We start from the raw sequence: 24,253 nt of genomic DNA, 5'->3' as shown, positions 1-24,253 counted from the left end.
TAACTGAAATTATTTCAGATGTAAAGTTAACATGAGAATAACAATTTAAAAATGCAAACATTGGTGCAGAGAGCTTCTCCCCTCCGGATCTGGCCTGTGGCCATCCTCTGCTTCCCACATTTCCCAGGCCCTGAGTTGTTTTGGTGAGTTAACATCTCCAAACACCATGTTACTGTCTCAGATCTCTGGTTTTGAGGGACCAGATGATTAAAGTTTACCAATTAAAAAAAAAAATAGTCTCAGTGAATTCCAAAAGTAGGCGAGTCCTTTATTGACATCACACAGATCTCCTATGGTCTCTGTGTTTTACACAACAGGGGAGGAAGACAGTGAAGGCAAACTGAGGCATATTAAAACATAGCCAGTTCCACCACTTCCGGTCACAGAAAACGATCCTGCCCGTGATTCACGTCAAAGTACACAGTACATTAATGATACTCTTTGTGCCACACACCACGCTATAGCATGTGTTTGCACACAGGGCACCTCTGCAACACATGTCTACAGAGACGATTGCGAATGGGGAAGGCATAACAATGAGGCCATCACACCTTCGGAGTACAACCATCTCCAGTGACCATCTCAGGCCACATTCAACTGCTGAGGCTGGAACCAGCAGGAGTCACCACAGGGCACACCAGCAGAGCCCTTGGCGCAAACCACTACCTCACCAAAAGACAAGAGCCTGAAAGAGTGATTTGTTTGATTAAACGATTTTTAGTATAAAACCTATTTATAAAGAATTTTCCACTAACTTTTACAGATGTGGCTCTAACATTTTAGGTGAGAACTCAGCAACTGTCAGCACGAGATGTGGTAACCTAGATATCACCAAAAAAACAACAAAAAACAAAAACAAAACAAACGAAACAGGGGTTCAGTGCTGGTAAGGCTGTTTAACGTTAAGACCAGCTTTATGATTTTTATAATCGTTCCCTTTCTAGACTCCATCGGCCAGTGCCCGTCACAGGTCTCAAGCAAAGCTAGCATGTCACTCATCTAAAAATCCACTATGTCTCCAAAGACAAGATGCTCTGCCCACGTAGTGGGAAGTAGAAGGACACTGCCCCTTTCACGCCTCTACCAAAGACACTGTGTTCCAAGCAAGTAGAGGTGACTTGCACTGAGATAGAACAGCTATCCTTATATAGGCTTTGTCATGAACGACCCGCATCAGCCGCCAATCAAGACCACAATGAAATGACACTGACCTAGTCCCATCTGACATTAGCCACCATGGCCGGCCACAGTAGCCAGTGGCAGCCTCTGCCTTGACACAGCTACTATTGCCTGGTCCATTAGCCTCTGCTTGGTCAGTGTATAGGCAGGCCACCAACAGGGTGCACAGAGTGTCCCAGAACCATTCTGTTCCCACGAGGGACACAAGGATGGACCAGAAGCCTACAGGGAGCCCTGGTTCTGCAAGAGACAAGCTAGGTCTTACTGCGTCGGAGCAGTGTGGCCGTGGGGCTCTGGCCTCCTTGGAACTTGAGGCTTTGCAAGTTGATGTGGGCTCCATGTTTGAGCAGCGTCTCCACAGTCTGTGAATGCCTGCCCTGGGCAGCCAGGTGCAGTGCACTGAGGCCCTGCTCATCAGACAGGTCAATGAGATCAGCACTAACAAGCTCTTCCACCACCTCCGAGTGCCCATGGGCTGCAGCCAGGTGCAGTGCGGTCTGATTCATGGGCCCCCGAGCCAGCACATCAGCCTTCTCCTCTACCAGCAGCTTGACAGTGGCCAGGTGTCCGTTCCGGGCTGCCAGGTGCAAGGCAGTACAGCCCTCTGAGGTCAAAGCCTCCTTGTCAGCACCACGATGCAAGAGCAGCCTAGCAGTACTCGTGTGTCCAGTCTCCGCAGCAACATGCAGAGGTGTCTGTGCCTGCAGACTGCAGATGTTGATGTCAGAGCACATGTCAATAAGGATGCGGGCCACACGGTAGTGACCCCTCTGAGCAGCCAGGTGCAGGGGTGTCCTCCCGTCCAGTGTCTGGGCATTCACACTCACCCCAGGCTGCTTAGCTAGCAGCTTGACAATGGGCAGGTGGCCCTGCCAGGCAGCATAGTGCAGAGGCAGCCAGGCATCCTTCCCCTGCAGGCCCACGTCCACGCCACGGCGTAGCAGGGTGCGTACAATGTTCTCCTGTCCGTGCTGGCAGGCCACATGCATGGGTGTTCGGCCCTCAAAGTCCACCTCATTGACAGAAGCATTCTTCTCCAGTAGCAGTCTCATGCTGGCCTCATCCCCATTCTGGGCCGCAAAGTGCAGGGCAGTCCACTGGTCTTCATCCTTGGCATTGACGCTGATCTTCCGGGCCAGCAGGAGCTCCACGATTCCCCGTACCCTCCGCTCCACAGCCATATGCAGTGGTGTGGAGCCCTTCCTGTTGGTCAGGTTGGGGTTGGCATTGTTAAGCAGCAGCCACTTGACACACTCCTCCTGTCCTGCCTCCACAGCCAGGTGCAGCAGGCTGGCACTGCTATCCAGAACCAGGTCCACATCCTGAGGCTGCAGAATCTTCATCAACTTGCTGGTGTCCCCTGACATGATGGCATCCACTAGCTTCTTCTTCTGGATATCTGTGGGGCCCAGATCTGCAGGGAGAGGGGGTGCAATGTCAGAGGTCAGAGCAAGGCCACTATGGCAGGATGGTCAGGTGGACCACATCTTCAGGGATGCTGAAGGACATTCAGGGTACATCCTTTACTTTCAGGCCTTTACGCATTCACCCTGTGTGCTTATTTCAGATCTAATCTAGGGAGACCCTGGGCAGTGCAGTTAATGTTTCCAATGTTCCTCTGCCAATTTGCAGAATAAAACCACTCTGGCTTTTCCAGGGTCGGAAAAGGCAAGTGACCACACTCCTCCCCCAGCAGCAGCAGGATTGCTGAAAATCATTTAAAAAGAGGTACACCAAAAAAAAAAAAAAAGGAAAGTCAGACAGGAAAACAATCTGCCTGAAGACTTAGACTCCAAGACTCTCTTCCTGGGGCTCTACTGGTCTGTAGAGCTGGTTTCTGGAACGTTAAGAGGATTCAAGGCAACATCATATGGGGTGTTTCTGGAAGGATCCTCAAAACTGGATTTCTTAGGACACACTATTCGGTATTCGCAATGGAACTTTTTATTGAACCTAAAAGTCCACTGCCATTACTGAGAGTCCTGAGTCCCATGAAAAGACTCTCCCTCTGCAGGTAGAACGTTCTCCAGTTGTTCTATACAGCAGTGTGGGTATAGGTGGTACTAAGGAGACAGACCCTACCCAGTGTTTAAACACTGCATTCTTCTGTTGTTTTGAGACAGGGTCTCTCTCTATGTACCCCTAGCTATCTGAGAACTTGCTTTGTAGACCAGGCTGGTCTCAGACTCAGAGATCCTTCCAAGTGCTAGAATTAAAGACATGCACCACCATGCCTGGCTTAAACACTAAATTCTCATAAGATGGTACTCATCTCTCAGGCATGAGGACAAGGCCATCACCAGAGACGGCTAAATCTGAAGAAAAGATTTAGAAACCTCCCGTAACACACCTCTCTGTGGCAAAAAGTGATACTTCTGTGGCTGCTGTGAAGTTAGTCCTGACTGTCCTTTTTGACTCTGTTGTCCAAGACTGGGATTCGTTCTCCCTACCCATCTTTGCAAGGCACTTCCTTAACCTTCAATGCTGTTACCCAACATCCTACTGGAAAATTCCCTGAAGGCTAGTAAGATCTTTGGTTCAGCGACCTGAACTCGACTCCCTCATGCTAGAACCTAGATTGGAATGGCTGCGCTTCACAAAGGAGCCATAGCATTCCAAGTGACAGCACCTCCCAGGACAGCCAGCCAAGCTTGATGTCAGGCTATGCAAGAGTAACCGAGGGGGCCCATAAACATGAAAGCTTGGGACAGGGGTTATCTGGAAGTGTCTGAGTACAGGGTACATGACTGGCACAAGTAAAGTCCCCAGTGTCACTAGGTTTACTGGGTGTGACTTGGGCTTACCAGGTTGCAGGCTCGAGGCCAGCCTCTGTTCCAATGTTAGCTCAGCCAGGTGATGTGGCCTGTCTTCCCTGCATGCTACATAATGCCCAGAACCACACTACTGATGTGGGAATTTCTGGATTTGTGCTTTGAGCACCAACTATGCTGATGATGCCAAAAACTCATGAGAGAAAACAGAAAGAACACAAGAATCATCAGAGCAAAAAAACCAGATGCATCAACTGCTCAGACGCTAACATAATGCACAAGAGTGTCATGTGCAAGCTCACCAGTGTACACAGCCACTCACCGCCTGTTGAAGGTTCCCGCTCAAATGACAGTGACAGGGATCCTCTGGAGGAGAAGGCTGAGTCCACCGAGGACACCCCAGAGAGCCTCTTGCCACTGCTGGAGGATGGCAGCTTGCACTCAGAGGAACTCCGGCTGAGCTCCTCAGGGCCTTCAAGAGTCTGGGAGATCCCAGAGTCCAACTGCGACAGCAACTCAGAAAGACTGCAGTCATTATCGAAGGGAGGAGCAGAGGCACGCTTGAGGCGTGAGGACTCGGGCCTGGCCTGCAAAGATGGAGAGGGTTGTGGTGAGGACTCTGCTCCTCCAGCCTTCATGTCAGGGTACAGAGAATAAGAAAAGGAGACAAGAAACTACTGACTATAGAGCAGAGGTGGAGGTCCCATAGCTGTGCACTACCATAGACAAACAGCATCAAGAAACCCTGAAACTCAGGGCTGCAAGGAAACTTCATGGGCCTCCCTGGCATTTTAAGAACAACACCTTCACAAAAATAGAAAAGTCTGCACGATATTGCCTCTCACTCAGGGGCACTGTCCATGTGTAAGGACCAAAGGCAGTCCATGGGTAAGCTGCGAGGGCACAGAACAGGCAAGGCCAAGTTCACCCATAACAGGCAGCCCAACAAAAAGGAAAGAAGAGTCAGGCTGGGGGTCTCCACAGCTCTAACAAAGCTTCAGACTTCTCAAATATGTCAGGCTGGCTTGGGGGCTGTGTGAACAAGGAAAATGGGGGGCTTTTATAGGTCTGGCTGCCGCAAGAAAATCAGATTTCTAGAGACAACGAATGAGGATTGCTCACAGCTCTTTCTGAGTCCTCCTCCCTTTGGGAACCACTGGCCTTACTAAGTTTGTCTCCTGTGCACTATGTCATGTCTACTAGATGGCCGCCAGCATATCAGAGGTAAGTTCTGCCCCTTTACTGCTGTCAGGGGCCCCTTTGTCCCCAGCTCTCACCTGTCCCATAGTTATTCTCCAGAGGAGAAGCTGTCCAATGCCAGATGAACCACCACCATCACTCCCAACCCTCTTAACAGAGTTCCTCACCCCCAGGCTTAGCTTCAGTCATTACCCCCATGCATTCAGCTAGCACTGGCCTTAGGAGCGTCTCATTGCCTCTGAGCAACTGTGTGGTACTTGTAACTCAAATCATTTAGGAATAGATAGACTACTCAGATCCTCAAGCCAGACCATCTATCTGGGGCCATCTGCCCTTTCATGATCTCCAGTGTGCTGGGCAGGCGGGGGACCCCTGTGGGACCTATATTTCTGGAAGGAGGTATAGGACAGGCTCAAAGGGAAATGGGGAGGAATTTTCAGAAAAGAGGTTGGACTGGAAAATTCTACCACAGATTGGAAACCTGAGGATGCCTGCTAGAGATGCTTACCCCACTCTTGGGTTCCGGAGAAGTTTTCTCACCTGGCTCATGAGCCAGGTCTTTCACCTCTTCATCAGGTTTTTCACAAAAAACTTCAGTTTCAGAAGTAATTTCTTTAGGGGGAGAAAATAAGAGAGTTATCACCTAGATATGACTCCTACATAGTTCTATGGGGACAGAAGCAGAGACACCCCAGTTTCTAACCAGTGGAAGACATGCCCAGTATCAATGCTGGTTCGTAGGAAAAGCCCCAGGCATCACCAGAAGGCAACCCAACCACCAACCTGAGTGAGCAGTCATCTGTAAGATCTCATTAGGATCAAAATGGGTTCTCAGTAACTAACCTACCAGACCAAAAGGGTTAAAACTATCAGGACTGGCAGGTGAGCTCCAGGCCACTCATGTCTCCCTAGGTTCATTGAAAAGCAATTCTATCAGGTTCACTTTCTTATCCCAAAGGTACACCTGTCTATGAGAACAAGACCCTAAAGAAAGGTTGCAGTCACTAGCCACCCCCAGCTGTCTAAAGCCATACCATTGTACTTGAACTTGAAATCCAGAATTCCAAGCTACCTGGAGGCAAACGGAGCCTGCTGAGAGCAGAGGTGAACATTGGTTCTAGCCATCTAGTTCTAAGAAGCCATCAAATCCAAACACTGCTAGTGTCGGGCCCCCAAAGTAGGGGATGATGGGCTTGTTTCATCCCTGTCTTTACGCACATTTTCCCCCACCTGGGCTTGGCCCTCAACCCTGTCGTGGTCACCTGAGCTTGGCCCTCAACCCTGTCGTGGTCACCGACTCTATGGCCCGTGTCACTGCAAGACCCATCACGTGGTAATGATGAGACAGGGAAACAGGCAGGGGCACTCACCTTGGAAGGTGGGCCGCACCTGTGGGTCTGCATGCCAGCACCTCTGCATGAGCCCTATCAGGTTGGCACAGGCGCGCGGCCGAGGTCTGCAGATGGGTGGGAGCTCTGGGCGGTGGCCCTTCACCACTTTCACCATGATGTGCAGAATGTTCTTCTCATCTGCAAAGGAGAGGCACACGTCGGGACTTTGAGGAGCAGGAGATATGTACGGACAAGTGCCTGGGACACGCTGTGGCGTGCCTATTACCTGGGACAATACCATTTCCCTTTCTAACCCTGGAGCTTTATTTAACCCATATCCTTGTTTCTCCAAGTTTAAAAAACTCTCATGAGCACAGCACAGGCTCTGCCATTATTTGTTATTACCAGCCCTGCACAGGAAGGACCTCAAGGTGACTCTCAGTGGGTTATAGTCTGTTCATCTTATACCACACGGCCCAGCAGCCGCTGGTTCCCATGGGCTTTTCCCCACCCCTGCATTCCAAGCACACCCTGCGGAGTAGCAGGAGCCGATTGGCAGGTATGGAAAATTGGCCCACAGTCACCACCGGCTGCCAGGGTTCCACACTGACGCTTTGTTCGCTTTCCCGTTAAGTCTTGGGCAATGCCTATCTCTTCAGTATCTGCAGGTTATTTCCACGAAAATCCAGCCTTCCAAACCCAGCAAGCCTTCCAAATGCAACAAAAGTCAAGAAAACACCTAAAAGGTTTTCGGATGGCAAAGTCAGCCAGATGGAGCCTACAAGACATCCGGGAAGTCCTGCACCTTGATTCTCCTACCTAAGAGACAGCTAAACCTAAGTGCCTGATCTTTTACACACCACACACCCGACTTAAGAGTTACTGCTATCAGACAATCCAACAGGTAGACTGTTACACCTCCATGGTGGACCTCCATTGGGGAGGGGGGACACAGTAGGAAGAAAGAGCAGTGAGGGCAGGAGGAATGAATGGAGGGATGGCTCAGTGGTTAAGAACACTGGCTGCTCTTTCAGATAACCCTGGTCCAGTTCCTAGAACCCACATGGCAGCTCACAACTGCTTGTAACACTAGCTGCAGAAGATTCAATGCCCCCCTCTGACCTCCACAGACTCCTGCACACATGTATCACGCAGGCACACACATATATACATAAAATAAATATTTTTTTAAAAGAACAAACAATGGAGGACAGAAACATAAGAGAACCACTCTGCTGAGTGTTCAATAAGCTTCCAGCATAGCCGAGGTTTTGCTTGGAGAATCTTGTCTCCACCCATAATCTTTCCCATGCCTGGCCTGAGTGTGTGATTGAGGCAGCAAGGGGCTCTCACTCACGGATATCTGTCTGTCTGGTGCTGGAGACTGAACCCAGACCCTATATATACCGAGCGTGATCTATATTTTCAAATATCTTTGGTTACATCCCACAGTGCGGTTATCCAGAAACGCCACAAAAGAAAAGAGACTCCTCTTACCAATGCAGCTAAAAGTGACTCAAATTTTATAAACTTTTTAAATAAGTTTTATGAACTCAGGTTTTATAAATTTGAGTTGATGTGGTATAAGTTCTAGGGAGGACAAACACATGAACGCTTTTATTGCTGCTCAGTGTGTTTAGCATGGTTAACTTAACACAGTAGATTCTGTCACGTATCTTTTATATCATTTGCTTTTGAAAGGGAGAGAGGAAGGTGGAGGGAGAGCGGAAGAAATTAACTGTTGGATCATAGGAACAGCTAATGGAGACAGATCCTCTGGGGTGATAAGGGGAATGCACTGAATTCAAGGAGATAGGTACTTTAAATGTTAAAACCGGAGCCTTGGCTGGGCAGTGGTGGCATGCACCTTTAGTCCCAGCACTTGAGAGGCAGAGGCCGGCAGATCTCAGTGAGTTTGAGACCAGCCTGATCTACAAAGTGAGTTCTAGGACAGCCAGGGCTGTTATACAGAGAAACCCTGTCTCGAAAAACAAAACAAAACAAAAAACTGGCATAGATGTAGACTTTTACCAGGACAGAACACTAAGTGGCATCAAAGAACAAGGCACAGTCTGATGGTCCCACAACTGATCTGTCCTGTATGTAAACCACCTGAAGGTAAGCTGGCTGTGGTCTCTAATGTGTAATAAGGGTTGGCTCTGAAGCCCTGGGAGTCTCAGTCAAGCATGAACCAGAGGCACTGCGGAAGGGCTGGGAAAGTTCAAGGACATGTCCATTGTTCCAGGCAGGGCCCTTACCTGCAAAGGGCTTCTTCTGTGTGAGTACACCCCAGATCACAATGGCAAAACTGAAAGAGAAATGAGGTGTCAGTCAGGTTTGTTAGAGTCCTTAAGTGTTCTTGAGCTCTGAGCCGCTGTCTCACAGGGGCGCAGGCCAAGTCCTCAGACATCTACGGGCACTTTCAACCCTGTTCTTCTCTGCTGTGGCTTCAATCCTTCGAATCCAAGGTCGGGTTCTGACTAAGATGCTCTAAAAGGCCCTTGAAGGTTTCATCAGAGAGTGGCTAAAGAAAATGGACAGAAAGTAGTAAAAAGCAATCACTTGAGCCCAAAAACCCTCTCTTAGCTACTGGGGAACATATGTTTAGATAAATAAATTATTCTAGATACACTGAAATAGCCCAATCTAATTAAAAAAGAAAGAGAAAAAGAAGAAAATAAAGACTAAAAATTGAGCTTAACTCATCAACTGGAAAATGCAGGTTCAAAAGTTAAAGCCAACTTTAAAATAAAGTACTGGAGTCTCCCCAGACTCTACAAGCCCTGACTAGTCCCCAGAAGGTCATTCCCAGCGGGAATCACTGCTTCTGTCAAACCAGTCAGCTGGGACTGGTGACAAAAGACAGAGCTGGTTGAAATGTGGCCCTCACAATCTGAGGAGGAAAAGGAGGCAGGTACTCAGATCCTGGATATCAGGTCCAAAGGAAACTCCATTTCCCCAAATTCTGATGGTTAGAAAAGCCAGCATTCCTCAGGAACTGTGGAATTGGTGCCCCGCTACCAGAAGGAGCCGTTTCCCTCATCACTGGAAGAAGGAAGTGGCTGTCGTGGTGCCTATTAGCATACCGAAGCTCATGCAGGTCTATCAGGAGTACCTGCTACGTATTTCAAAGTCCATGCTGGCATCCTAGCTCTTCTCAGTTCTTCTTGCCTCCCCCACACCCTAACCTTCGTCAGCTCATGGACTCCTTTCCGCAGCTACCCATTCTCCTTATAACCTGGTTCTAATCCTCCTCTTTTGCCTGTACTTTCTTTGTTCCTCTCTCTCTCTCTCTCTCTCTCTCTCTCTCTCTCTCTCTCTCTCACACACACACACACACACACACACACACACACTTTTCCTCTATTCTGTCCTCGCTTCTTCTCTTCTGGCCAGGTCCAGTCTGCTGGCCATGCTCTTTCTCTCTCTGCTCTGGAATTTCCCAGATGCCTCTGGCTGTTTTCTCTCATATCTATAATAAAAATCTTCTTCTTAACCAGACCATGGAGCAATCATGTTGTCAGCTTGTACACTGGGGACTTAGGAAGAAGTCGATGTCCTCCTTCAGAGGCAAGTAAACCATACAAAGCTGCTCACTTTGGGATTCAGAGGACTGTGTGCTTTAAGAGCCCAAACCCATCCACCCACCTATGGATCTGTGGACTACCCAAAGCAGGTTCTCCTGTCAGACAAGTAATAAAATTCCATTTTACGGAAGTAACTCATCATGTACAACACGGAGCTGGAAACTGTTTTTTCTAACTGCCTCTGCCTAGCACCAGCCAAGAACAGCCTCTTTCTCAGCCAGCAGGAAAGGGAAGTCTTTCCTGTGGCCGGGGAGCAGATAGCCACCAGCTAAAACCCCCACGTCCAACAGGCACACACCATTTGCATGTGGACCAAACTCCATGGCTGAATGGTACTGGAAACTGCTGTTCAGGGCAAGACAGAGTTCCTTGCCTGCACAGAGGGCATGGTGGCGTGTCACACACCTGTATACATCATGTTTGGTGTCAAACAACCGACTCTTCTCACGGATGCGCTCTGGAGGGAGGTAGGCGATTGTGCCAAAGAGGCCATCCATGCTGAGGTCATGGGAGTGGGACATACCATTGCACTTGGCCAGCCCAAAGTCGGAAATCTGTAAAAGCAATCCAAAGGAAGCATGTCAGCCTTAAAGGGAGCCAGGAGAGGTTATGGCATGTCTCCCTCTGACATAACAGATGGTGGTTCCCCAACACATACTATAGGGGCTCACCCCCAAAGAGAGGGCCTGAACCCTGGGCAGCCCTGTCTCCAGGAAGGCGGGAAGCATAGGGATACAAAGGGTCAAGCCTGGATGCCCTATCAGTATAAACTTGATGGATGGGGAAGAAAGATATTAAATAAAAGAATGGAATTTACTTGGAGACAGAACTCAGAAATGACAACCGGCCCTATGTCTGTAAGGCTTCATGTCTGCCCTGGTAGCTGATGGTCACAGTCAGCATGAAGGGAAAAACAGCCTTCAGCTTTCAGGCAAAGGGAGCCACGTGACAGGCTGGGGCTGGGCCGTTTATCATCCACAGTCAGTCCGGTTATGCAACCTTCCAGCTGGGGCAGCTACAAGTGCCAGCAGGTCCTTTAAAGCACAACACACCTTCAGAGGGATTTAAAGTGAGTAAAACACACGCCTCATCACCTTCCGGGCTCATCAGTCTACTCTTGATATGGAGTCCCCTCCCTTGGTGATGATGTCACTGCAAGGAACCCCCATCTGTTTCCGGAGTTCACAGGGGAGGCAGGTCCCCCAGTGGCAAAGGTGTCCTTGTAGCTCACACCACTACTGTAGACTTGGCAGCCATCTCTGGGAGTCTCCCTTTTCTGCCTTTGGCACTACCTCCTGGTGCAAACCAGACCCTTTGAAGCACTGTGTACATAAGCCCCAATTCAGCACTAAACAGTCTCCAGTGTACAGAGAAATGGCTCCTTTCTAGTCTCCTCCAAGGCTGATGTGGTTTTAAGCCTTTTAATTCACTCCTGGGCTCGTCTTCAAACACACCCAGGTAGCAACAGGAAATGGGCTGAGTCAGGACTCTTGTTTCCAGACTGGCCATGCCCATGAAGGGAGCCCACAGGCCTGGTGTCATCGATGCCTAACACCTAACGGCAGAAGACTGGTAACTAAAAGACGCTGAGGACTGCCGGCTGTGGACGCTTCAGAGCTGGCCTGGCCCTCTGTCTGTCTCTGCTCACACTAAGCCAGTGCTCAGCCTCAACAGGCCTCTAGGGCCCTTCAGGTCTGCCCACTTTGAAAGACTCCATGGCTTCAGGAGAAACAAGAACTCTGGAAAAGCTGCCAGCAACAACGGCAGTCCTGCAGGTCGTCCATGCCGCTTAGAGTTGGGAGGCAGGGCTCACTCATTGCACCTCTCAAAAGAGTTCAAGGAGAGCACCTGAAATGCTTAGCACCGAGCCATTTCTTTTTCTCTCATGCACACTGGGCACAGCTTCAAAATTCACTTCAAGAAAAAAGAGTACTGTAGAAAGCCTGGCAGTGAAGGCGCACCAAGGTGAGGTGCTCGGGAGTTGAGCGAGGGAATTTTCTCTCTTACCCTCCTGCCCAGGACAGGGTGGCCTCCTCCCCCAGCTTTCAACAGTGGACACCTGACACCGGCACCTGACTCAGTACTCCAAAGAGCTCCAAGTCTACAGGATCATAGCCCCTCTAATTCAGAATAGCTACACCAAGCTACCAAAGGCCTCTTGCTATCTCAGAAAGGCTTCTTTGGACGCGGCAGGAAGAACCTCTCTGGTAATGAATAAGGAGTCTGGGGATGTCTGGAGCTGGTTCTAACTTGGATATTTAGCATACTAACAGAGAGTGACATAGGAAATAATTTAATGGACTTGATCCCAGGCATCAGCACAACCAGGCTGTGAAGCATCAGTAGTACTCACACTGAGCACAGACTCAGGGCAGCGGTGCCTTTCCAGACACAGGGAATGAGGCTGCCCCTGCCTCGGGGTCCCAACATAAGGAGATGCAGAACCCTCAGCACCGCAGGCTCCTCCTGAGAGGCTGTTTGTACAAGATAAAGAAACTGTATTGTAGAAGAACATTTCTGTTTATTTTCAGCTTTTTGTCAGTGGCTAACTTCTGTGTTAACAGCCTGGTATCACACAAAAGCAGCTTTTGCAAGCCTTTCAGGGTGGGGTGGTGCAGGTTAGGGGGAGGCCTCAGCATCCCAGCCTTGGGACAGTGTCCCTTCATGCTAAAGAAACACCTTCTCAGCCAGTCATGGTGGCACATGCCTTTAATCCCAGCAGAGGCAGGTGGATGACTATGAGTTCAAGGTCAGCCTGGTCTACAAAGTGAGTACCAGGACAGCCAGGGCTGTTATACAGAGAAACTCTGTCTCTGGAAAACAAAACCAACCAAACAACCAACCAAACACCTTCTCATCATGACTCGACAGCTCCCAGTTCAGACATCCAGCTGACACTGTAAGAACTACAAGCGTCATCAGGCTGAGGGGACAATGGCCTATAAGGGAACGCTAGCACAGAATTTGTCAAGGACAGCACTTACTTCTTCAATGGGAAAGCATTAAGAGAAGTCAGCACCCAGACCTACAAAGGACAACCTACTCGTGACAACTGGGGCATCGCTTTGTACTCCCAGAGGTGCACTGTGTGAACACTCACCCTCACTGATCCAGATGACAACCCAGAAGTAAAGTGTCTCCTTACCACACCTCTCGGCAAAGTGACAGAGCTGGGGAACTGTGTCCTTGTCCCAGCTCCTGGCTGACAAGGATGACATTTGGAAAAGAACAGTACTGTGCTCCCCACCCCAGAAGCACACCACAGCTCTCTCAGACAGCCACAGCCCTGTCAGGAGAGGAGGGCAGCAGGCAAGGGAACGAGATGGAAACATTGGCTGTACCTAGGGCACCTGAGGGACTCTGCAGGGACCCTGGGTAGAGCGACTGGCGGCTATACCAGACTCATGACCCCAAGGGACTAGGGAGGACTAGGTGTCAAGCAGCTCCCATTCTGCAGTTCTTGAAGAGACAGAAGCGTTCATACACCATCCAGCACTGCCTGCTATTTTCCTTACCTCTTCTCAAACGCCCAGAGTTTTTATACGATTTCTGAGCTCTTTCTTCCACCTAAAGGCTACCCTCCCTACCGCATACAGAAGCAGAGCCTGCCCCTGTGAAGGCCAGTCCCAGGTATCCAAGGGCTGTCTGCACACCCGACCTCTCTTCACAAACCACTCTGGCTTCCTGTGACGGTAGTATGACAATAAGCAGGTTTCCTGAACATGTCATGATGTCATGAACGGACGGCAGTGGGTCAAGCCAAGATCTCTGGAGGCCATCATTTCAACCTCTGCTCCCGACCACAGCTAGAGTAATCTAGCCACGCTGTGGCCACCAAGTAACCGTACTACTCTGTGGTGAGGTCTCGGTCCAAGGTAAGGAGCTTGTTGTTATTGTTTTCTTTTTCTGGTATAGGTTACATATAGGACAGCCACAACCTTAAGAATGTGCCTGGGCCCACAGGTCCTGTTCTGCCCAGGAAGAATGGAAGCCAATTCCTGCCAGCCACAAGCAAACAAACGTCAGGAAACTCAGATCACAGGAAGATGCTGGAAGCCACTTTGGAGTTGGCTCATGCTAAGTTGTGTGATATCCTGTCTCACTTTTCAGGATGTAAAGGCCATGACTGAACAATGTCTATCTAAGCCACAACCCATAGCTGTTGCCCAGAGTGGAAATTAGTTTCTCTGCCTGGCTGAGTCTGAATGCTACAAATACCCTCACGCATGTCCCACAGGCCACTGTGGACTGAGAACCCGAGTGGTACGCTGAGCCTCCTAAAGGACAGGCCAGCAGAGTGGATCTGGAAGTGTCAGGCAATTGGACCCACCACAGTGACCTAGGCTGGGGACACTGTTGCTTGTGTGAACACTGTTTGATCCAGGGTGCTCAGTCCCATTCCCTCGCTCAGGCCTATCTACTTTCTTGCACCGAGAGAAAAGGCGGTTGTGTCCAATACTGTGGGTCCATGGCCTAGGCTGCCCAGGTCACGTGCATGTCATATGAGAAAAAGGCCCTGACAGACGTGTTGCCCCTGGTGTTGAGGCAGAGGTAGAGAGGAAAAAACATGTCCAAAGCCATGCAACCTGGTACAAACTGACAAAACTTATATCCAGGCATACAGCACCTGTTTCCTGTGTCATTCATTCTTATACTGTATTTTATAAACTTACAAAGAAACAAAGAAGCAAACCCTATAGGCCTCACATCAATATGACTGTCCTAACAGAGGACAAACAGGTAAATGAGTCCTCTTCACAGACTGTCAGGATCACGGCAGACCCCACCACCTATCCATAGTCCCAGACCACTGAGGATTCCTTTATCAAAGGACACAGGGTCTCTCTAGTTCACAGCCCAACTTCTGATTTCACAAGACTATAAGACCTGCGACCTCTAAGTCCCTGGTCTGCTTCAGGGTGCTCAGAACCTAGGACATGCCAGGATATGGGGCAGAATCCCACGGGTTTACAAGGGTCACCCTTCTGGACCAAGTGTAACCAGCTGGGCACTCTAGTGGGTCTTACAAGTAAGAAAGGCCCTGGCTTCAAGCTTTCTGCTCCAGGGACAAACAACCACTTGTTTCACTCCCCAGGGCAGGCACTGCCCTTACCTTGACATGGTAGTGGGCATCCAGTAGGATGTTTGCTGGCTTTAGGTCTAGATGCAGCAGTGGTGGAGACATGCAATGCAGGAAGTTCATGCCCACGGCTGTCTCGTGCACGATGCGGAAGCGCAGGTCCCAAGGCAGTGGCTCGGAGGCTAGCAGTTTCTCCAGGGAGCCCGTCTCCATGTACTCCATGACCAAACCAACAGGTTCCTGGCATATGCCATACACAGGCAGGATGTAGCGGAATTTGGCCATCTCCATCTTCTTCGCTTCCTCCAGAAGTTCCATGCGCTCCCTGAAAAAAAACCACAGGTGTGAGAGCATGCAGCTGTCACCTAGCAGGACACAGAGCCACTGGCCAGGATACAAGTGATAAATGCACACGTGTGCAAAGTTCACGGTCACATAATTAAACACTGGGCCTTCCAGAGCCTGTAGTCCTACGCTGTTCACACCCGCCTCTGCAATGGGGTCACTGCGAGGACAGAGCCTAGCAGTTATCTGGATACCTAGGAGCGACATCACATCCCTTGTCAGGATGGAAAACTGCTATAAACTATCCAAGGACCTTCACCCTCACCTTATATTCTAAGTCCAACTCTTTTACTGGCTCAATCACTCCTCAATCTAATCTCACACTTAACAGAATTGAGTCTAGCAGAGATTGGCCAAGGGCACAAACAACTGGTCACTCTGGTTACACAGAGGTTGTCTATATTCCTCTAACTACCCATGAGTGGACAACACAGGACATTCCATATGTAACCATCACCTTTATGCCAGGATATTTTTATCATCCCTAACAAACTGCGCCCATTAAACACCCACCAGGCCCCACATCTTTCTGTTTCTAAATCCAGGTGCCCCAAAGGGGTGGAATCATCTCCATCACTCTTCTATGTCTGCTTCCTTCATGAGGAGTTTCCAAAACTCATTTATATTGTTGCACACATCCAAGTTGCATTTGTGTGGCCAAGAATGGTGTGGGAATATACGTTTTGTTAATTCAACCATATGGCTATGGACAAGACTGCTTGTACTGATTAGCTTTTTTTTTGTTTTTGTTTTTTGTTTGTTTCTGTTTTGTTAGCTTGACATAATCTGGAGTCATCTGAAAAAGAACCTCAATGAAGAAAATGCCCTGTAGGCGTATGTGCCCATGTACATGTGGGGGTGTTTTCTTAATTTACAATTGATGTGGAGGGGGCTCAAGGACAGCGTGGCAGATGGTACTGGGTTTCCTAAGAAAGTACATTGAGTAAAACATAGGAAGCAAGCTTGGAAGCAATACTCCTCCACAGCTTCGGCTTCTGTGTCATGGTCCTTGTCTTGCCTTGACTTCCCTTTAGGACAAACTGTAACCTGTAAGATGAAATAAACCCTTCCTCTACAAATTGCTTTTGGTCAGTGTTTTATCACAGCAACAGAAAGAAAGCAAACTAAGACACTGTCCCTACCTGCTGACTCCTGAAAATAATGCTACACCTTCGGGGAAAAAGTGTCTAGAGAGGCCTTGTATGAGTTCTTCTGGGTATCTGCCCAGAAGCAGAGTTGCTGGATCATGTGGCAGCTCTATGCCTAATGCCCAGAGAGGCTGCGGTGCTGTTTCCTGGTTCCGCACACAGAGACAGCTGAAGCACTCACTGCATTCACCAGTCACAGCCAAAGGTCAATTCCTGATGTTTATACAGATGCGAATTGCTGTGTAATAGTCTGTGCCAGCAACAAGGGTCAAAAGTCTCAGTGCGCTCAGGGTAAAAAGCGCCATCCCAAGAGGGTGTGACCAAGTTACATAGGATCTGGGTCAGTGTCTCTCCAAATACACACAAGAAAGCACCCAGGAAGCTGGGAAGAGGTTCTCATGCCAGGAAATCTGCTTTCTAGAAATAAAGAGTTCCTTAAAGGAAATTTCCAGAACCATTTCCAGAGAGACACGTTGGAGCTGGGAACTGAGCAGCCTGGGTGTCCACACATAGGCCTCGAAGGGCTGAGGTGCCCTGGGGCCTCCCCAGAAGGTAGTCTAGCACAAAGTCCTACCTGTAACCTGAGACTAGCTGGGGTTTCATTACCCCACCAAAGGGGCTCTTCTGGGTCTAAAGTGCCTGTTGGGAAATCACAGGAGCCTGCTGGAAGACTCAGAATGGTGCTAACAAGCCACTTCCTAACCTGGCCTCCCCCTTCAAACTGTAGGGGGTCTCCCAGGCTTCTGGGGGGGAGGGGAGAGGAGGACAAAGGCAGACAGAGCAGCAGGCACCAAACACCACAGCAAAAAGCAGCTCCTCTGAGCATCACACTCTGGCAGGGGAAACTGCCACAAGTTCCAAGGGCTGAAGAGCTCAGCCTTTTGCCAACCAGTGTGAATCCTACAGCAGATCTTACTCCCCATGAGCACCCACTCTGAGCCTATGCTGGGGTGGCAGGCAGCAGACCTCTGACTTTAATGAAGCATCTCGAATGAGTCACTAAATGGCTTCGGAACAGAGTTTAACATGGCGTGCTGTCCCGGTCTTCTGGAGACGCTGCCCAAAGTAGCTAGTACAGGTGTGCAGGGCCAGCCCATGAGTCTCTGAACTGGGAGGATAAACTGATCTCGCACTAGGATCTTGTCCACTGCTCCCTTCTTTGTTGGAAGATTTCAAGGGTCCGACCCCAACAGGAGGCAGACTCCTAACACTAACAGTTTAAAACAGGATGGGAAACTCCCAGTCCTGTTCCTATACTCCACAAGAAGCCCCTGAAAAGTTAGATGCTCTGGTCAAGCATTATCAAAATAAAGCTGGTACTTGAAGGAGAAGACAGCTGAGCTCCTAAGGACCGGGCTGGTCAGTCCCACACACAACTGAGACCTGCTATCAGCAGCTGCTTTTGCTCTCTTTTGTGCTAAGAAAGAAAGTTATAAACCGGGCAGTGGTGGTGCACACCTTTAATCCCAGCACCAGGGAGGCGGAGACAGGAAGATCTCTGTTGAGTTCGTGGTCAGCATGGTTTACATAAGATGTTCTAAGGCAGTCAGGGCTACACACAGAGAAACCATGTCTTGGTGGGGGGATGAAAGTTATAATTTGTAACCCTCCCCATCACCCCACTACTTTCATTTTATTCTATAAAGTAGACAGTTTGCACCTTCCGGTGTGTATCCTTCCTGCCCAGACAACGGCACTTCTGAGTATAGGGAACCACCAGCAAGTCATCTGAAGAGGTATACCTGTCCATCCCCAGTCTAAGGAGTTGGCAATATTCATGTCTGCAGGCTGGCTGCAGCATGGGCCACTTCCCCTCCACTGGGCAGCCTTACTCAGTCAACCTAACCAATGTCTTTATTTGCCCAAAGGATTTAATACACACAGCAGCTTCTGCTGGTAGCTCTTAGAATCAGCTCCCAGTAGCTAGTTCTACCCTTCCCACCACTCAAAATCTAACAAGTTCTCCCTCTCTGCCCAGGCTCTTTCCAGAACACAAGCCTCACTTTAAAAAGAACAAGAGCCATAGGTCTGCTAGAGAATCAGCTGACTCCTGCTGCATTGACCCACTTAGTCTGTTCAGAAGGCTGGAAGGAACTCGTGACATCACCCCCCACACACAGCCTGGACCAGGGCTACATGCTTCAGGGCACTTCACTAGAAAATGGCCACTGTTTGCTGGGACAAAAATCAGAGCCTAGCACTGAGTCAGAGTCCTGGGACATCCAGAAAAACTTTTCAAAGCATTTATTATCTAATGTCTTCTGAACTCAAACACCAACATGCCACCTGGGCCACCACTTAGGGCAGGAAGCTCCAGCCTTTAGGTGTTATCAGGAGCACCTGCCACTCCATAAGTCTAAACTGGGCCAGCTCCTAGCCTGGGAGAGGCCAAAAAACTCTAAAATATATAGAATCCATCATTTTTGTGTTATTGGTTCTTATCATTTAAAATACACCTTTCTCATAAGCAGTATTTCTGACTAGTATTGATAACACAGAAGGAACTGTACATTTGTAATTGTTACCATTGTTTTAAAACCTGGAGGGATTTTCCAGCTTGTCCCTGGATGCCTGGGTGAGGCAGAGATCATGGACGGCAAGTCCAGGGCCTGCTCCTGGTCGCCATTCTGTTCCATTCTCTTCTTTCTGCTCACAGTGAACAAAATGTTTCTGGGCCAAGGAACCCACTAAAGCCAGATTCTTTAAAACACAACTTGATCTTTTCTTGTACATGGTGCAGGAAGGCTGGGGTTACATTCTCACCTCTTTTGTCCCTGGGAGAGGGGCACTAATTCAGTCTCTGAGAGGAAAGAGAAGGGCACCTCTGCCCCATTCTCACCCATTTTGGGGTTCTACTTAGAAAACCTGGGCACAAACAGGACCAGGTTAGAGTTACAATCTCTAAAGACACTTTGGCGGGGGTGGGGGGCAGCACTGGTTCCTAAATCCAGAAGCTCACATGGCCAGGTAAGGACTTAACCAGAAACAAACTGGTAGCCCCAGCTTCCCCCACAAGTTTCTTTTTTTGCTCAGGCTGACCTTGAACTCAAGGCAATCCTCCTATCTCAGTTTCCTGATTACTAAGATTACAGACCAAGAAACTTTTTAAAGCATTTACAATAATTCTCCCACATCTCATGTACACCTAGCATAATGTGGTCTCCCACCGAGAGAGGGAATCAGAGTACAGAAGAAAGTCAATGATCACCCATCATTTCTAGAAGTTCTACAGAAGCCATACCTCTGCCTCCCAGCTCAGCAAGAAATTCCAAAGACCCTGGGATGGTAAGAGCGGAGGGTTCCATTACTGAAAAAGGGAAAGCAAACCTAAGACCAGCCATGAATGAGCTTGATGCCTTCAGGGAACAGGGGAGTAGAGAAGGATTCAGTAACAGCTGCCAGGGAACCTGGGAAGCTTTACTGGGAGAACAGTATTTCAGCCTCTCTGCTAGGCTCCTGCACACCACTCCAATTACGTTCCCAGGAGCCTCAGAGGGGTTCCCACACTGCTATTTTTAAAACTGACAAGAATCAGGCTTGTCCAATTGTCAGCTCTGTAGTTACAGAGCTGGGGTTTGCTCGGGCTCGCCCTAACTAGCTGAGGCCCAACTCTGCCTTAGCAGCTCCTGGGCCCCTGTGCCAGGGACTTTGTTATTCTGAGCTCCTTAGCTGGGATCAGAGAGATGCATGGGGCCTCTGGATCATTTTGTTCTAAGGGTGCCAGCAGGCCTGCCTCCCGGTACTTGTGACCTCAAAGTGATAGCCAGCAAGTGAAGACAGCCCTCTCCCCAAAGCCAAACAATGGGACTTTCTCCCAAGAGGAGAAATCTGATCAGTGGGAAGTCACTCATGAATTGTGTCAAGGTCCTCTAAATGTCCCTGCTTTGGCAGAAATTTCACAAGAGGCTTTATGAGTGTCTCAGACCTGATTAAGGCCCCACCTTCCCAAAACAGAAATGGAGGGTCACAAACCACAGAACGGATAAAGGCTGGGGCCTTCCTGGGCAGCTGCTAAGGGCCAAGAGACTCCCAGTCATCCTGCAGGGTGAACAGCCTTGGCCAGTAAAAACAGGACTGGCCCACAGCTGTGGCTAAAGTGACCCCCTCACCCCCAAGCAGCAGGTAAAGGACATAGCTATACACTATGCAGCAGAGGTAGATGTTAGCTGGCTTGAAGGTGACTGTGGATGGACCCTGCCCCTCACTCAGCTTTGGACACCACCTCCAGTGCCCCTGGGGAAGTGCAACAGCCACTCTTTAGAAGTAAAGTAAGCAGGTCTTTGTTGAAACCCATGGGGGGGGGGGGGGGAAGCTGTTTCCTCTTGGCAGCTATGGCTGGTTTACATTGTTTTTTTCTTTAACTTTAAAAACAACAACAACAACATGGTCTTTCTGTATCAGCGTTTGTCATCCAGTGGGTCAAGGCCCCTTTGGAGTTGCATATCAGATATCCTGCATATCAGATAGTTACATTCGATTCATAACAGTAGCAAAATTACAATTAAGAAGTAGCAATGGAATAATTTTATGAGTGGAGGTCACCAACAAACACAATGAACTGTATTAAAGGGTCACAGCATTAAGACGATTGAGAACCACTGCTCTACAGAGTCCTGGAACTCACTACGTAGACCAGGCTGGCCTTGAACTTACAGAGGTCCTCCTGCCTCTGCCTCTTGAGTGCTGGGATCAAAGGCATGCACCACCATGGCCAGCTTCTTTAATTCTTTTCAGTTTACTCTGGTCAAAAGAACTGTACCTAAGTTCTACCTGTCTGTAGACGCTTCCTAATGACCAAAAGAAAACAAGACTGCAAAGACAAACTATTGTCCTTCCCTTCAGAATTAACCCAAAAGGGCCTGTCAAGCATCTAGACAGAAAAAGATCCCTCAAGAAGCTTTAACTTTAAGAAACACGAGACACCTGAAAGCATGTTAAGGAGATGAGGGAAATAATTACCCCCTTAATGAGATGGATATGTGATGCTTGGGAAGCCACTCCTTTGGGGCAGCTGCCTGTAGGTCCTCACTGGTGTGCCTTCCAGTTTTCCTTTCTTTTTTTCCTGGCCAATATACTAAGCCTGCTCATGCTGACAGGCTGGCCACCTTCCCACTCTCCATCTGAAGTCCTTCCCCTCCCACCCCTTGCCCATGTAGTGGGCCCACTACGGAGGTCCACTGCGGAGCCTGCCCACATGACCTCTTAATTCAGAGAGCAGGACTTTCTCTTTGTCTAAGCTGCCAGACAGATGGACTGCTTGTTGGTCCTATTGTTTTCTTCTCTCAAACCTCAATAAAATTATCCTCCAAGGCCATGTTTAAATGCTCTTATCTCTGAGGTTAAGATCGGCAGAGTAGACGCAGTGTTCTCTGGCTGAGGGCTGCACACAAAGCCCCTAGGAAAACTCTTGTTTCTTCCTCTTGGTAACACTTTGCAAAAGCAGGACTATACACCACAACAGCCCAGGAAAAGTTAGCCTCTCTCAACAGCTGTTTCAAGCTTCATATACAGGCTGGTTAGCTTGCAAGGCAACAGGTCGCTCAGAACAAAGTGAACTCCTTAACATTTCCCAGCCTGGGAACTGATGTGAGTTCCTAACACCAAAGGAACTTAAACACCTAAATGTGGTCTGGGTGGGAGAAGTCACCTCCACATAACAAAAGCGCAAAGGCAGCCAGCCCGACCGAGTACTTCCTGCTGGGTGCTGCGGACAAGCCACCACAGGCAGGGAAGAAAGGCGTTTGCAGTTAAAGGACACACACTTCAACACAGGCTCTCTGCAAGTGGAAAAACACTCCCTGCAACCTGGCCACCCAAAAGACAAGACCTGAGGACTGGAGAACTGCACAGTATATTGATACCTGGGGTGGTTCACGTTTACCCTGCAGTATCCAAAATCTGTGTTGTCTTTGATGGTGAATAATATTTACTCTGCCTAGAAAACACAATTCCCCACACGTTCTAAGGGCATAAAAATCACCCCTGAAGAGTTCTTTTATTTCACCTTTGAGAAAGTAACTGTTGGCTGCTATTCAAAACGGTTTGGATTTCACCAAAATAACCACAGGGTCTCTCCTGGCTGGGTTGGAGGAAGATTTACACAGCATGGCAAAGTTCACGGTGATTTTAGACACTAGTCCTCACTGTACCACAGTTCTAAGAAAAACCGGCTTATAGCAAAAAGCAAACAAGCACACAACAAACGCCCAAGAGCTTTCTGACACAGTCAGGAGAGGGATGAGGTGTAAACGGAGTAATATACCGATAATAAACCATCCTCCTTAGTGTCACTCGGGTACTGCCATGGTCACCACTCCGCAGTAAAGCTGGAGTCCAGAGTTCCTGTGGTTTAAGGCAGGTCCTGCACACAGCCACGGCTCAATGGGGTTTAGGAGGGATCTTAAACTGGTAAAATGCAAATACTACGTCCATGTCAGCTTGGTTAAAGAATAAGCCATTTAAATGTGCTGTTTTGCGGCTCACACATAAACTATCACCACCCAACGTAAATGGTGCAATCTGGGGAAAATGCTTTTGAAGAATCTGCTTCGCACGTCATCTCCGAATTCACGCACAGACCACAATAGCCGTCGGGTTTACCGGGCTCAACTCTGAGTCCTTTCCAATCTCTTTACAATCCGCTAGGAGGGACAAAGGTCCAGGGTGCAGGGGGTGGAGGGGGAGCAACTGCCAGTGTCAAAGCAAGACATCCTCCCTTGGCTTCCACCCCAAGTCCCCTAAAACGAAGGTTTGCGGAGAAAAGCGGTGGGCGGAATCAGATCCCGGACCCAAAATGGACCCGGAGCCCTGGAAGCGGCTGAGCGCCGCGGATGCCTCACACGAGCCCAGCCTGTGCTTCCGATCGAAATAATTACGGTCTTACATCAATTTGTTCTCCGACGAAAATTAGTAAGTGGAACTAAATCTAACTCATTCACAAAGCGCGGAGGCCCACACGGCAATTTCTCTAAGCCGGGCGCGGACCGCAGCGCCTAGGTGGGTCCCGGGCGAGCCCGACGCGCCTCGCAGGGCTAGTGGCCACCACGCCGGGCCAGCTCCGGATCCCAGAACCTCCGGAGCTGCGAGGGGCCCGTGGCCTGAGGGCCGCGAATTCTGCTCCCCGGACCCTCGCGTAGCGCGCAGCCCCCCATCCAGCCCGGCCCCACCCGGCCGCTGACCTGTCGTCGACGTGCAGGCTGGGCGAGCACTTGATCGCAAGCCACGTCTTCCAGTGCACGTGGCGCACCTTGTACACCTGCCCGAAGCCGCCTGAGCCCACCTTCTCCCAGCCTGCGAACTCGCCCGCGTCGAAGGTGCGCAGCAGCCCCAGCGCCCACCGGCCCCGGCCCTCGCCCTCCATCGCGTGCGGATCGCCGCTGCCTGGCTCTACCGCGACTGCCCAGGTGCTCAGGTGCGCGCCCCGCCCGTTGACGTCACTTCCGACGCTCGTCCCCCGTCCCGCCCCGCCGGGTCTGGGTCCACCCCCGACGCCCTCCCGGGACCCGGCGCCCGGTGCTGCGGCTGGCCGGCTTCTCACGGAAGGTGTAGTACAGTACGTCCGGAGTTCGCTAGGCACAGTGCTGCCACTCTGTGAAACACGGCAAAGAAGTAA

At 49.7% G+C, this 24,253-nt stretch overlaps 1 protein-coding gene across 1 annotated transcript; it reads right to left on the bottom strand.

Annotated features, from left to right (window-relative positions):
• Window positions 1-249: 249 nt before the first annotated feature.
• Window positions 250-24,036, bottom strand: Ripk4 (receptor interacting serine/threonine kinase 4). The gene is made up of 8 exons (XM_041672716.1): window positions 23,820-24,036; window positions 15,182-15,473; window positions 10,474-10,622; window positions 8,740-8,789; window positions 6,521-6,679; window positions 5,659-5,762; window positions 4,273-4,537; window positions 250-2,593 (listed from the first exon to the last, which is right to left on the bottom strand). Exons 1-8 carry the CDS (start codon window positions 23,999-24,001, stop codon window positions 1,434-1,436), a joined length of 2,361 nt encoding a protein of 786 aa, XP_041528650.1. The 5' UTR covers window positions 24,002-24,036; the 3' UTR covers window positions 250-1,433.
• Between the last annotated feature and the right edge of the window lie 217 nt (window positions 24,037-24,253).

The sequence above is a fragment of the Microtus oregoni genome, unplaced genomic scaffold (assembly GCF_018167655.1).
Source record: "Microtus oregoni isolate MIOR12 unplaced genomic scaffold, Mior012 000023F_ref0000262, whole genome shotgun sequence".
Taxonomy (NCBI): Eukaryota; Metazoa; Chordata; class Mammalia; order Rodentia; family Cricetidae; genus Microtus; species Microtus oregoni.
This window is presented reverse-complemented; position numbering and strand designations above follow the sequence as displayed.

Coding starts and splice junctions, on each gene's coding strand:
- Ripk4 (XM_041672716.1), bottom strand. CDS start 24,001: ATGGAGGGCGAGGGCCGGGGCCGGTGGGCGCTGGGGCTGCTGCGCACC. Junction 15,474..23,819: donor AGCCTGCACGTCGACGACAG/GTCAGCGGCCGG, acceptor GTTTTTTTTCAG/GGAGCGCATGGAACTTCTGG. Junction 8,790..10,473: donor ACCAAACATGATGTATACAG/GTGTGTGACACG, acceptor TTTCTCTTTCAG/TTTTGCCATTGTGATCTGGG.